This window comes from Plasmodium inui (assembly GCF_000524495.1).
Source record: "Plasmodium inui San Antonio 1 unplaced genomic scaffold supercont1.6, whole genome shotgun sequence".
NCBI lineage: Eukaryota > Apicomplexa > Aconoidasida > Haemosporida > Plasmodiidae > Plasmodium > Plasmodium inui.
In genome coordinates this window covers 875,762-889,365 of record NW_008481840.1, presented here as the reverse complement: position 1 = coordinate 889,365, position 13,604 = coordinate 875,762, and the positions used below count along the sequence as shown (strand labels likewise).

At 43.2% G+C, this 13,604-nt stretch overlaps 5 protein-coding genes across 5 annotated transcripts; 3 read left to right on the top strand and 2 right to left on the bottom strand.

Annotated features, from left to right (window-relative positions):
- Window positions 1-300: 300 nt before the first annotated feature.
- C922_01957 (hypothetical protein) lies at window positions 301-828 on the bottom strand (the record flags this gene model as incomplete). The annotated part of the gene is made up of 1 exon (XM_008817556.1): window positions 301-828. The coding sequence occupies one exon, from the start codon at window positions 826-828 to the stop codon at window positions 301-303; it is 528 nt and encodes a 175-aa protein (XP_008815778.1).
- A 2,780-nt stretch (window positions 829-3,608) lies between these two features.
- Window positions 3,609-4,907, top strand: C922_01956 (hypothetical protein; the record flags this gene model as incomplete). The annotated part of the gene is made up of 1 exon (XM_008817555.1): window positions 3,609-4,907. The coding sequence occupies one exon, from the start codon at window positions 3,609-3,611 to the stop codon at window positions 4,905-4,907; it is 1,299 nt and encodes a 432-aa protein (XP_008815777.1).
- A 2,245-nt stretch (window positions 4,908-7,152) lies between these two features.
- Window positions 7,153-8,505, top strand: C922_01955 (hypothetical protein; the record flags this gene model as incomplete). The annotated part of the gene is made up of 1 exon (XM_008817554.1): window positions 7,153-8,505. The coding sequence occupies one exon, from the start codon at window positions 7,153-7,155 to the stop codon at window positions 8,503-8,505; it is 1,353 nt and encodes a 450-aa protein (XP_008815776.1).
- Window positions 8,506-9,801: 1,296 nt separating this feature from the next.
- Window positions 9,802-10,467, top strand: C922_01954 (hypothetical protein; the record flags this gene model as incomplete). Its single annotated transcript, XM_008817553.1, has 1 exon — window positions 9,802-10,467. One exon carries the CDS (start codon window positions 9,802-9,804, stop codon window positions 10,465-10,467), a length of 666 nt encoding a protein of 221 aa, XP_008815775.1.
- Window positions 10,468-10,884: 417 nt separating this feature from the next.
- C922_01953 (hypothetical protein) lies at window positions 10,885-12,651 on the bottom strand (the record flags this gene model as incomplete). Its single annotated transcript, XM_008817552.1, has 1 exon — window positions 10,885-12,651. The coding sequence occupies one exon, from the start codon at window positions 12,649-12,651 to the stop codon at window positions 10,885-10,887; it is 1,767 nt and encodes a 588-aa protein (XP_008815774.1).
- Between the last annotated feature and the right edge of the window lie 953 nt (window positions 12,652-13,604).

Below are 13,604 nucleotides of genomic sequence, written 5' to 3'. Positions count from 1 at the left end.
AAAAAAGAATAAAAAAAAATAATTAACAAAATTGTAAACAGAATTGTTCAAAGTGGGGGGGATAAATGGGGACATTCAAAATTTAGGGACAGCTGGCAAAGCTGACGCATTTTGCTTATTCGAAGCATGCGGATCACTCGGATAATTTCGACCACTTCGCCGAGCTAGCCGAGCTAACCCAGCTCGCCGCTTTTATGCCATTGATGAAGGAGTTAATTTTTGCGCAGGAGGGAACGCACACGAGGAATGCAGGGGGCGAAGCACCTGACTATGCCTCACCCCACGCCCTTTCCATGTGTCTTACATTTTAAAAAAATATTCAGTTATCTTTTTCTGATTGAATTTTTCGCCATTTAAACTGATGATATGAAAACGCAAATTCAACAAATTGTCGTAAAGAACTTCATGCTTTATCTTTTCATTAAGGCAGCTGTAATTTATAAAATTTAAAAGCACATCGATGCTGTTGATTAGCACATTTTTGTTGAAGTGGACGCTGTTGCTGCTGTTGGGCACGTTGGGGAAGGGATGATCCTTACCCATTTCCGCCTGTGCTACAAATGAGTTTTGATTCACACCTAGGTGGGTCGCCCCCAGATGGTTTGCACATATCGCGCCGCCGCACTCTTGATTCGCGGCCACCTGACCGGTGCATATATCGTTGCTCCTAATTTCGTTGCCGCCCACCCCGGCGAAGCCAACGTGATTTATGCTAAACTCGTTCACATAATTGGATAAGAAGTTGGCGTCGTAGTTTGGCGCATCCTCAAAGAGCTTCCTCTTTTTCTTTTCATTCTCCTCGAACATGACTGCCGCACTTCTATTCATTCTTTGGAGTTGCGTGACGCTTTGGTGCAGTCTATTTGGCGTAGTCTATTTGGTGCAGTCTATTTGGCGTAGTCTATTTGGTGCAGTCTATTTGGCGTAGTCTACTTGGTGCAGTCTATTTGGCGTAGTCTACTTGGTGCAGTCTACTTGGTGCAGTCTACTTGGTGCAGTCTATTTGGTGCAGTCTATTTTGGCGTAGTCAATATAGGCTCACCTCTCGCGCAAACGTTCCCTTTACCCCAATGAGCCGTATGTCTCCTCGCGCACAAAAAGAGGCCGCCAAAAGTTTATGTCTCGCTTTTTTCCAGTTGTATGTAAAAAACGTCTCGTAGATTCTTAACAATCGTTTGTTCACTCTCACAGGGCTATTTCTCTTTGTGCATACTCATCCCAAACACACATGCTTGTCACGTGTATGTGCCGTGCCTCAATGTATGTTCACCTTACCCTTTTTTTTTTTTTTTTCTTGTGAAGCGGCTGAGAGTGGGGTAAGTAAATATGTACCATGTCATGCGCAATATTGTGCCGCGAGTCTTCCGTTTATTTATCGATTTATCTGTGCAGTTCGCTTGATGTTTGAAAATGGGTGATTATTTCCCAATTGGCTAATTTCATTTTTTATTCCTTAATTTTTGGTTCACATTGCGACTTTTGCATTTCCTTATTTTTATCTCCATTCCATTCGTCATTGTTCCCACGTCTTCGCAATTGCGCTGCACCACTTTGTTTTTTCTCCGCACCTCCCTGTTTTTTTTTTTTTTTTTTTTTTTCACACTACCTGGCTATATTTTTGCTCACCTGTAGTATTCCTTCCCAATTATTTGTTAGTCAACGATACTGATGCTGTGCGTCGCCCCGTCCACTGGAGTTGCCGTGTACATGCCACACGTATAAAAACAATTCGCGTAAAAATGTGCCAGCGTGAAGAGGATATATATCTGTACGGAAGGAGTGTGGAAGCATATACTCACCCGCGATGAGAATTAATCCTTCCTTTTAAAAGTTGACGCAAAAAAAAAAAAAAAAAAACAAATGATCGTCATATTACTCCCACACCACCAACATGTGACAAAAAAAGGGAAACTCATTTTTAACCGAAAAACTGGGGGAAGTCTATAGGGGGGTTAAATTGCCCTCTTTTAAAGGGAACAAGAAATAGACACTATTAAATAGGAAAAAAAAAGAAAAAAAGGGGGAAAAAAAAACATCATGGTGATTTAAAAAAGATGAACTTACGCATAAACCGTTGTCCATTCGAATATCTGGGAGCGGTTTCCATTCTTTCCCCATTTGATCAGCGATCCAATTTGAACAGGAGCTCCTTCCGCACTAAGAAATTTTAAGGGAGGTTCCCATTGGCCAAGAAGCAAGGAGGCAAAAAGGTAGAAAGGCAAAACGCCAAAAAACCACAAAAAAGGGATAGGTACACCCGTAAAGGAACCGTTTTGGCGAGACCATTCATTCCGTCGTTATGCGAGAAATCCGCCGACACCTTAATGGGAGATGTTATGTGCTAAAGGAACAAACCGATATCACCGTTGTTCCCTCTTTCCGTCCGCCCCACCCGTCATCGCAGCTCCACCATTTGGTAAACTCTCCAATTAGGTAGTACCATTTTTGCGCAAGTGTGAAAAGGTCCCATCACTATAGCCTAGAGCCCTCTTGTCGACATCTCCCCGTGAGGCAAAAGAGGGACGCATTTGAAAAAGCATAAAGCACACTTCCCCACTACACACACCTATGCGAATGGTATGTTGTACCTTTTATGGTGATTCCCAAGTGGAAAAATTCGTCACTAATGAGGGCGCTTCTTTCAGTTGGGAAGGACCTCCTATTTGAGTACTTGTGTAGATGGGGGAAAATGGCCCACAAGATCAAAATTTCCGAGTGAAGAAATCTGGAGGGCACACCTCACCGTAAAGATCATTTCACAAAATGTGTGTGCTTGCATGTATGTACATTTGGAAAAGGGAACCGCATCCTCGCCAAAAGGGGATGTTCTTCTTTCCCAAAGGTGTCAACCTCGCACATGTTCCGCGCCGAATGCAACATCACAGGGGATCCCCGGCACTCAGCCACCTCCTACAGCGTCAGAGTGAGTCAAGGGCACAGGAAAAAAAAAGAGAAAAATACACACATATGCATACATATATATATATGTTTATTTGTATCTGATCATAACCGTTTGATCAGTGCAGCTTGCACACCCTGAACAGATGGAAAAAAAAAAATCATGTACACACGTGTACACTTATATCACCGCGAAAATGGCAGGACAGAAAAAAAAAATTAAAAATACTCCATTTTGCACAACGGCATATAAAAAGAAGGGGAACAAATTGCACTAGCGGTGACACACCCTACTGCTACGAATTCAGAGATAATCGAATTGGGTCCCCGTGCACACATAACGGGCTTCCTACATTTTCGCGTGCGCTGGAGAAGGCGTGCCAAATTAGCAAAAGGAGTCAAAAACGCTTCAAAGAAGGAGGAAGCACCGCCCAAGTTGGAAGAATTATAAACCCGTAAACCAGGCAGGATAAACCAAACGCGGAAAAGTGGCTAATCGAAGCAAAGGAACATACAATCCGTGCGTCGAAGGCAGAGATGACACCGCACAAGTATACAAAGGGTCCACACATAGAAATACTCCACAGATAGAAGGGCTCAACACATAGAAAGACTCCACACATAGAAAGGCTCCACACGTACAAACGGTCAACGCGACCTCTACGTGATTACCTATATATAAGACCACTAAACGGGAAGTGCACCCCAAGATGAAGACGCTAGTTCTTGCCACAGCGACCTATGGATTCCTACTGAAGGAATGTCTAAACAATGTAATACTTCCAACTGAGCATGTATGCGATTTCGCGTTCAATCCACATAGTAGCATCAAGCCCGTGTTGAAAGGACCAAATGAACAAGATGAAGAAGTTTGGTGCAGCGTACATAACCCAGGTTTCACAGACTACGTAGCAATGGTGTGTCCAAAAAAAAAAGCTGGAGACTACACCGAATTGGAAGATGTGCCAGCTACCTGTTTTACCAAACATCTATACTCTCCATATGATGCAGAAGCAAATGAAAAAGATATGCAACTCCTAGAATTAGATCAAACATTGTCCATAAACAAAACATTTAAAGATTTTGTATTAAAGATGCTGATCATCCCAGGGTATTATAAGCACAACAAAACAATATATTGTAGATGCGACAACAGGAAAACGAAGAAAGGTGAGGCACCTGGTAAAATAGAACAAGGAAAAGTAGGACTAGTAAAAATTGTCTTGAACAAAAAAAACAAGAAACCCAGGGGAATCGATTTTACCGATTCTGATGAGTTACATCAGACAGACATAGAGCAAGATGGGAATAAAAGAATAATTAAAGTCAAGGAAAATGATATTATTCATTTTAAGTTTAAGCCCACTCAAAAAGTGAAAATGACGCAAGACGAAAATCTTATTAACCTCAAGTATAGCATTCTACAAGATCGCCTTCTAAATCTCAGATTTCCTGCCGTGTTTTTATCTACAGAAAACTGTGTGATTACAGTTAGCGAAACAGCAAAACCAAATGTAGAAATTATTATGAAGTTGCAGAAAACAGAAAGTATAGATGGGTGTGATTTCACCAAATCGGCAGGGAAGGGAGATTATCAAGATGGGTTTGTCTTAGCAGATATTAAATCAAATGAAAAAATTTGTTCTGTACATATCGGATCCAGCAAGAAGAAAATTTCTGCAGGTATTAAGTGCCCCTATAAATTAACCCCTACCTACTGTTTTAGACACGTTTTACATGAAAAAGACGTCAACGGGGTGAAGTCTTATCACCCCTTCTTGTTAACCGATGTTTTGGGAACCCTCGATGTCGAGTTCTACAGCAATGCACAAGAGGGATCGTATCTAATCGGATTGCCAACCAGACCACAAAAATATTCTGTTGTGAGATGCGTTTGTGAGCATAATGGAAAGACTGGAATTATGGAACTCAGGATTGCCTCTTCTTCCGGATGGACTTTCCTCAGCCTCACCTTGATGCTTCTCCTCATCGCTCTTCTTTACGCGTGATAGGCATCACGCCACATTGGCCCTGCGAAATGGCGTCACTGTGCACCGAAACAAATAGGTACATGAGTTACCTCCAAAATCACGTGATCATCAGAGCAAATATGCTTCCCCGCAAAATGCATCGCTCCGCATGAAAAAGCTTCAATCCCGGAATATGCACTCGCGCGCATGTGCACAGGTGTCTGTAGACACACGAACAACGCAATGCCGAAATTTAGCCCCGCTGCCATGCGCCCCATTAGCCTATAACGTAGCAGCGAATTTTTGGCTCCATACCATGCGCCCCATTAGCCTATAACGTAGCAGCGAATTTTTGGCTCCATACCATGCGCCCCATTAGCCTATAACGTAGCAGCGAATTTTTGGCTCCATACCATGCGCCCCATTAGCCTATAACGTAGCAGCGAATTTTTGGCTCCATACCATGCGCCCCACACGCTTATAACGCCGCACCGATTTTTCTTCCTCCCCATGGAGAGTCAACCAAACCCCATGTTTGGGCAGAGTGAACACAGATGGTGCGCCTCTCCTGTAAGGAACAACCACGAATTGAAAGAAAAGATAAAATCAAAAAAATAAAAAAAAAAAGAAAAAAAAAATTGAACCCATCCCCCGATAGGAACATATCATAGGAGCATTCATCGTCATTTTTCGTAAGAACGATGCCCCCCTCCATCCCAGGTTCATCGTCCGTGCCTATTCTTCACCCATAATCGGCATAGCTAAAAATTGCTCCTCAAAATATGGCTAAAAGATAATAAAAAAAAAAAAAAGACATATTGGGGTAAAGAACTCCAATTCATCGGCTAAGCTCAGAAGAGAGACTTTTTCGCTTTGTGTCTATGCCTCATATTTTACACTGGTTCCTTTGAACTGTCTGCAAATTTTACTCACTTCAAAATGGGCGAACCCTCAAGTGTGCAACCGTTCCGTGCAGGGTACGCGTCAACAGGGAGGGTAGGTTTTTGCACAAGGTGCTTCCACGCAGAAGAAACGCCATGCCCAATGAGGAATTCCCTCTACACATCCCAAAGCGAAAGGTACAAATGGCGCAAGTAACACTTGCTGTGACGATTCTACGCCGAAAAAGGGACATACCCCCACACACAGACATACAGGCGTACATAAATACAGGCGTACATACATACAGGCGTACATACATACAGGCGTACATACATACAGGCGTACATACATACAGGCGTACATACATACAGGCGCACATACATACATGCGGGCATACATATACACACGCGCGAGGGGGACCCTCCACCTTCCTTTTCGATGCTGTAGATCCAGTTTTCTTCAGAAAAAAAAAAAAAACTTCGAATATATTCATAGCATGGTAAAGCAATTGCACATACATGTAAGCGCGGTAAAAATGCGGTAAAAATGGATTGAAAAAAAAAAAAAAAAAAAAAAAGCGGACATGTCCAGACATACAATCCGTACAGCAATGTTAGAAAGCGCTTACTGTGTAAAAACAGGAAAAAATTAGTGATGATACTATAAGACAGAGCTATATTGGCATGGGCACACATAACGTCCGCCTCTTCCCAACTAGGAGCAAATTTCCAAAAGTGACTTTTCCTCACCAATAGGGAAAAGAAGAAATGACGAATGGCTAAATGATCAATGACTAAATGACGAATGACAAAATTTTGAATAAACGCGAGCATGTGCAGTACGCCAACTCTCACGTGCGAACCTCTCCCACAATCCATATTGCTCATGTGAAAATTCACAAAGGGGCGTCTTTTTTTTTCATTTAAATTTTTTTCTTTTTTTTTTTTTTTAAATTACGCCCATCCCTACTTTCCATACATTGCGGGTGTGTACGTAACCCTTTCATGCCTTCGCTTCTTCAACAAATAACGTGAAAATAACGTTTTCGATGTGTGTATTTGCATTTGGGCGAACTTGATTCCACTTCTACAGCACACGCAATTGTAATAAATGTACCATACACATGACCACACTTTTAAGGGGCTCCGCCTTCTCTTCCCCCCTCATATAGATTGTACCAACAGAGGGAACACTTCCGTGTTTGAGCGCGCACGCCAAAAACGGGGCACGCAGATTAATCCCGCCAGCGTGACTCCACACCAGTAGACTGTTGGGCCCATCAATTAAAACCATCCCCGCGGCACCAACTGCATCACTTCGTCGAGTCATCTCCATCGTACCACCTCCACCGCGTCACCCTCATCGCTCCACCGCCATCGTCCACCACTCTACCTCTGCAACAATGTTGAAGCGCCAGTTAAGGAACCTGCTGCTTGTGCTGTCCCTGCTGCAAGCTATAACTCACATACAGATGACCAAAGAAGAGGTCACGTACGTCCCGACAGAGCAGATGAACAAGGACGTGTCCGGATTTTTCGGGTTCAAATGTAACTTCTCAAGTAAAGGGGTTCACAACTTAGAGCCCATGTTGACAGAGAAAAGATCCCTCGTCTGTAGCATCTATTCCTACTTCATTTATGACAAAATAAAGCTGACCATCCCGAAGAAGCTCGCCGGATCTAAATTTAAAATGTTACCAGAAAAATGCTTCGAAACAGTGTACACAAGTTATGAAAAAAGGACGGAGGAAAAAATTGAAAACATGGGCTTGGTTGAATACGAAGTGGAAGAAAATGATTCCCACGCAGAATACATAGAGAAAATCATCACAATATCTCCTTTCAACACAAAGGATGTGGAATTTTTCTGCATTTGCGACAACTCTGAAAATGTGATATCAAATGTGAAAGGAAGAGTCGCTCTGGTACAAGTCAACGTGTTAAAGTATCCTCACAAAATTACCTCCATCAACTTAACAAAGGATCCATATGCCTACTTGCCTAACCAGTTGACTAAAAACTCCTTCACATCGAATAAATTGGAATTAAAACTTGAAGAGGGGGAATTGGTTGTCTTGGCCTGCGAAAAAGTGGACGATAAGTGTTTCAAAAGGGGAAAAGATGCTTCTGCCCTTTCTCTATATAAGAGCAACAAAATTGTCTACCACAAAAAGCTTGCCATCTTTAAAGCACCCGTGTATGTAAAATCTGAGGATATCAGCGCAGAGTGTTCCTGCGAATTCGAAGACACCGCCTATACTGTGTCGTTAAAACCTCAGTATAATAAAAAACTCATTTATGGTTGCAATTTTTCTTCGGATAAGTCTAGTTACGAATTTACAAACAATGTCGACATGGCTGAACTAGGGGAAAATGCACAAATCACCTGCAACATAGAACTTGTGGATACTTCATATAATCACCTGATAGGAATGAGTTGTCCTGGACAAATTACACCAGAGTGCTTTTTTCAAGTGTATCAACCAGAGTCCCCTGAATTAGAGCCTTCCAAAAAGGTCTATCTAGATGCTCAACTAAACATCGGGAATGTAGAATATTTTCAGGAAAGCAAGGGAGACAATACGATTAAGATTTTTGGCCTCGTCGGAAGTATCCCCAAGACGACTTCCTTCACTTGCATTTGCCGAAAGGATAATAAAATTGGCTACATGACTGTTAAAATTGCCGGCGGTTACTTTGGCTTCCTGGCCAAGATCTTTATCCTCCTGATTGTCCTGCTGCTGCTGTACTTCTGAGGCGATACACGCGCATGATGTTTGCGGGAAAGCACATGCTGTTTGGGGGAAAGCACATACTGTTTGCGGGAAAGCATATGCTGTTTCCGGAAAAGTACATGACGTTTGGGGCAGACGGGAAAGAGACTAGCCACAAGCGGATATGGCCCCCCGGAAAAGGGGCACAAACCTGGCGACCGATACCGTGTACACTACACAACCTCCCCGTGGAACTGGAAGTTGCTAAGTGCACGCCAAGCGTGTGCACCTGTTTGTACATACACACACATGTGTTTTCCCATAGATGCCCAACTGTGATGAGAAAAAGGCGCGACTTCTACTTCATTTTATCATCCATCACGCTTTTTGTTCGCTGTGCAAAATTTCTCCGCTACGTCATCAAGTCTTCGAACTTCGTCACCCCATCGTCCCCCCCCTTTACTAGGTTTCTCTTTCATTTCCGCACTGCGAGCCCCCTACTTCGCAATTTACACGAATGGAAAATAGACTCCCCAATTCTGAAAACTCCAAAAAATATTTTTTTTTTTTCTTTTTTTTTTTTTTAATACATGTGCTTATTTAATTTCCTATCGAGAATGTGTGCATGCTTTCAACATCCTCTACCTCTACCCCCCCCCTTCTGCTGACACCACTTTAAGTTGACACGCATATATACTACACATGCGTTATTCGCGGCAGAACGGGATGTCCTTTTTCTCTTTGCTATTTTCTGCACCCCCAGAAGGTGAAAATTCCAAATCGTGGGTCACCACCTGGTCATAAAACGAAGTGGTTAATTCTTTGGCCTCCGCGTGGAACAAAAAAATGTGACCAAGTGCGGCAAAATGGGATAACAAGAAAAGTCGGATTTACCCCGCACACGTTACAGAGGAACAGCAAACGTTTGGTACAAATGAGTCGACCAACAGGTGCGCTCGGCCAAAGAGGCTACATTAGGCGTCGTCCTGTCATGCAGATTTTAACTTGTTTCTTTTTTTTTATGACTTCACGTGGGAAAGGAATTTTTTTTTTCTTTTTGTTGCTTAAACTGGGGGATTAATTTTCTTTTTTCTTTTGTCATCTCTAATTCGGAAGAGGAAATCCCCCAGTAGAGCCATTTTTCAAATTCCCTCAAGTCGTCTTCACTCCGAACTATTTCGCCCCACTCTTTGATTCCGCGCAAGGAAGGAGGGTATTTTTATTTCCCAAATGATTATCCCCTCTATAGAGGGCGTTTGGTTTTGCTGAGCTAAGGGAGCCACAGAGATAAGGAACACACTCGGATACGGGACACACCAAGGGGAAAGCTTAGGGCACATGGCTAGGCTCCCTCCGCTGTTCCCCTTCCTCCGGAACATCCGGAAGTTGTGCTTCCATCCCAGTGACCCAGTCCCCGCGTCAAGAAAATGCTGCCTGCACACGCATGTCCAACAGAACAATGGAATGATGAAGACCACCCCACCGGTAAGTAAACGAAGTTACTTTACATCCCTGTACGACACGAAAACTGAAAAAACAAGATTAATCAACCAAATGGATGATCTGTATGACCACATTTTAACGAGCAACTGGAACGACTCAGTACACCTTGTTCTGAATGTCTCCATTTGGGAAGGAATTCTACACTCCATAGAAGATAAGATAAAGCCATATGAGCAAGATGAAGATATCATAAAAAAAAAAAAAACAATAAACGAAATATTTGATGTTCTGTTCATATTAGAGGATTTGCGAGATCATGTCAATGAACTTTTGGAACAGTCATCACGTGCAAATGGATTGGCAGGGACATATATTTTGGCCTCCTTCAAAATAGAAAATATGAATGAGCACATCGAATTTTTGAAAACGAAATATGATGAGCTGCTGTTGCAGTACCCACTTTATAAGTACCAGATTGATATGGTCCTGGGGAAGGGGTTGGCTCTCCTACGGCAGAGAAACAACTTCGAGTGGAGGCACATGCACGATTTTTTCTTCTGACCTGTCGGGGGCGATCGGGGCTGCGTATGTGTGCACAGGAATTGGCAGAAGCTGGAGGGGAGTTGAGGGGGATTCACGTATAGACCCCCATGCAGTGTCGTATGATTCAAATAACCCCACTGTCACAGTATAGGAATTTCTCCCCCTACCCCACCAAGGAGATGCCACTATTTAAATTTTGACTTCACATAAGATGGTAAAACGGGTACAAGAATGGCACATTAGAATATCTCTCACCAAACAATGGCGGAAATTCAGGAGGCACAGGGTACACATCGCCGAGCGGCATCGGCTAGCACACACACAAATGAACAGAAATATACATATATATCCTCACGTGCACAAACAAAAAAAAAAAAGAGCATCCGTAATGGAGCGAAGGTACACACGGGTAACAAACAGCACACAAAGCAGCGCCTACTTCTGCCGCACCAATATGTAATTTTTCCTTTTCTGCTGCCCCGTTTTGGAGAAAATAATTTTCCGAGACATAGTGGGGAACATGAAAGCCAAGTTGTGCTTGTTAAACCCTATGACGTACGATAGAGGGTCGTCTGGATTCATCGCAAAAGATGGCGATTTATAATCCCGAACATATTTGAAGCACTCTAGGTTATCATCAGGAGGGGTACTTTGCGAATGGCTCACATTCTGCGTGACCGTATTGTCTCCCTCGCTATTTTCCCCTAGCTCTTCTTTTTTTCCCACGTATTTGTACTTATTTGTTTGGTTAAACGTCACACGCTTACTCCGATGTGTCAATTCAGCAGATTCGTCTCTTTCATTTTTTGACTTTGCAATCTTCTCTTCTTCCTCCTGCTGGTTCTTTACAAGGGGGGTCACCTTTTCACCCTTGGACAGTTTACTTTTTAACTTCTCTCTCATTTTTAACTTAAAGAGGTACTTTTTTATGAGAAATTTGCTGAGGCTGATTTTTTTTTTCGCTGCCGGGGTGTCGCTCGCTTGGTCCGGTACGTTCCCACCAAGAGCAGCACCGCCGATAGGCGTACCGACGGTAGCCAGGCCACCTTTAGCCGCACCATGGCCATCGCTAGCAGCTCTATCCGTAAGACTTCTATCCGCACTACCCCTAGCCGGACCTACCCCGCTGGACCGCCTCCGCATGGAACCATCCCTGCGCTGAAACTTATTTAGCATATACTCGTCGCAACCCATGTCCTGCGCCTTGTACAACCCGTACAGATGCTTATCGCGGGTCTTCTCTACCAAATGGAGTAACCCGAGCATACCGCGACTTTGCTTCTTCGGATCACTATTGGATGTGGCATTCCCCCCCTTGTTCAGCAATTTATTAGCGTCCTCCCCACCATTGCTCCTCATGTAGTCACCAGAATTTCCTATCTCCATGATGCCTTGTATATATTTATTATTCCACACAGCAATGTGCGGCAAAAGGGGGTAAATTTTCTTCACTTTGGTGCCTTTCTTTAGAGGATGTGGAAAATAACAATCGTATGGTACTTTCCTTTTCCCATATTTCAACATCAATTCGGAGGAGCCGTCATTGTTCTCCAGGGCGCCACTCTCATACCCCTTGCCACCCTGCTGATGCGCGTTCATTCCCATGGAGGAATTTTTTCCCTGCAGAAGATCCCTGTTTTTCCTCTCTTCACATTGCAGTAGGCTATTTCTCACCCTTCTAATGTAATGCGGAGCAACCCGATTGAGAAGCTCCAAATCGTCTTTGTCAAACGTATGGACAATCGGAGCAGACGAAGAAATTTGCTTCATGTCATCAGTTAGGTTGATGTACCTAGGCGTCCCTTCAATGTTTGCAATCTTTCGATTTTCAATCTCATTTTGTTCCTTTATCCAATTGCTTATATCATCATTATTTTGCATATTAAAAGAAAACATGAAAGGCAGATCCATGGGGATGTGTATGTTCCTCTCGACATCATTTAGCCTCTCAACCTTTTCATTTAACATCATAGTTGTGTAATTGAAATTTAAAATCTCATTGTCTACTTGATGTTTTAGAAACTTCACTCCCTCGTCAATGCTTGGTACGTCTAATACAAAATCAGTGCTTCCGCAGAACTTTTTGAATTTTACTTCATTCTGTTGGTTCCGTATTTTCTTCGCTTCTTCAATGTCTCTCAAATTGCTCCTTTGGCTTTTTCCATCCCGCACTCTTGGCTTGTGCCCTCTGGGCATATCCATCTGGTGAGCAGCCAGGTGATGTCAAAAGAAAGAAAAAAAAAAAGAAAGCGCTGTGGAGGGGCTGCTCATGAGGGAGCCTAAAAAATTATGCCTACGTTCTGTGTACCCTCATCTGTGACGCGCATCTAGGAGGGCATGTGCTCTGGGATTCAACCCTAACGGGTTTGTCACTCCTTCCACTACTCCACCTATCCTGCTACCCCTCGGGGATGGTAAGGCTGGTAATTTTACCGTGTTAACCAATGCGACGATCAGATAAAGCCAGTGTATGACCGCACACGCAAGTGATATCTAGCTTTACCCACCTTCCCACGGTTCAGTGGCAGGAAACGCCCCTTTTATCGCGTCGTCAAAAGGGCGACCACAAGATGGGGCTCACACGGAAGGATGCGCCAAATAAAAAAAAAAAATTTGACATTAAGGAATCAGTAAAATGTATCAAAAAAGAGTATAAAAGCCTCCTTCACTCACCAACCTGGTCAAATTGTTTATTACGAACTGAACCGTGCTCGGAAAAAGATGAATACCCCTTGTTAATGCGAAAAGAAAAAAAAGAGAAAAGAAAAAGAAGAGCCAAATTGATCCCCGAGGAGATGATCGCCCCAGTGATGCTTTCCCCACGGGTTGTTTTCACTCCACTCAACAATTTTTATGTAACGTTTCTATTTTCTACGCAACTGCTTTTTCTACACCTCTTGTTCGATTGGTTCTCCCTCCGCTTCAGTGTCAACCATTTTTTGTCCCGTGTTAACGTCTCCCTATCGTGAGTGCCCGTTAAGTTTTATCCCTCTATGGAGAAAATTTTGTAGGCGCGTGGCCCTTCCGCGAGGGCAAAAAAATCTTTTCTTTTTCCTCTTATCAGTTCTCACATTTCCGCTTCTTTTCAAAAGTTTCACCCAAAAGTGGGTATGGCAAAATGATGCTGGTGGGCGGCGCAGATGCAGGAGTGGAGG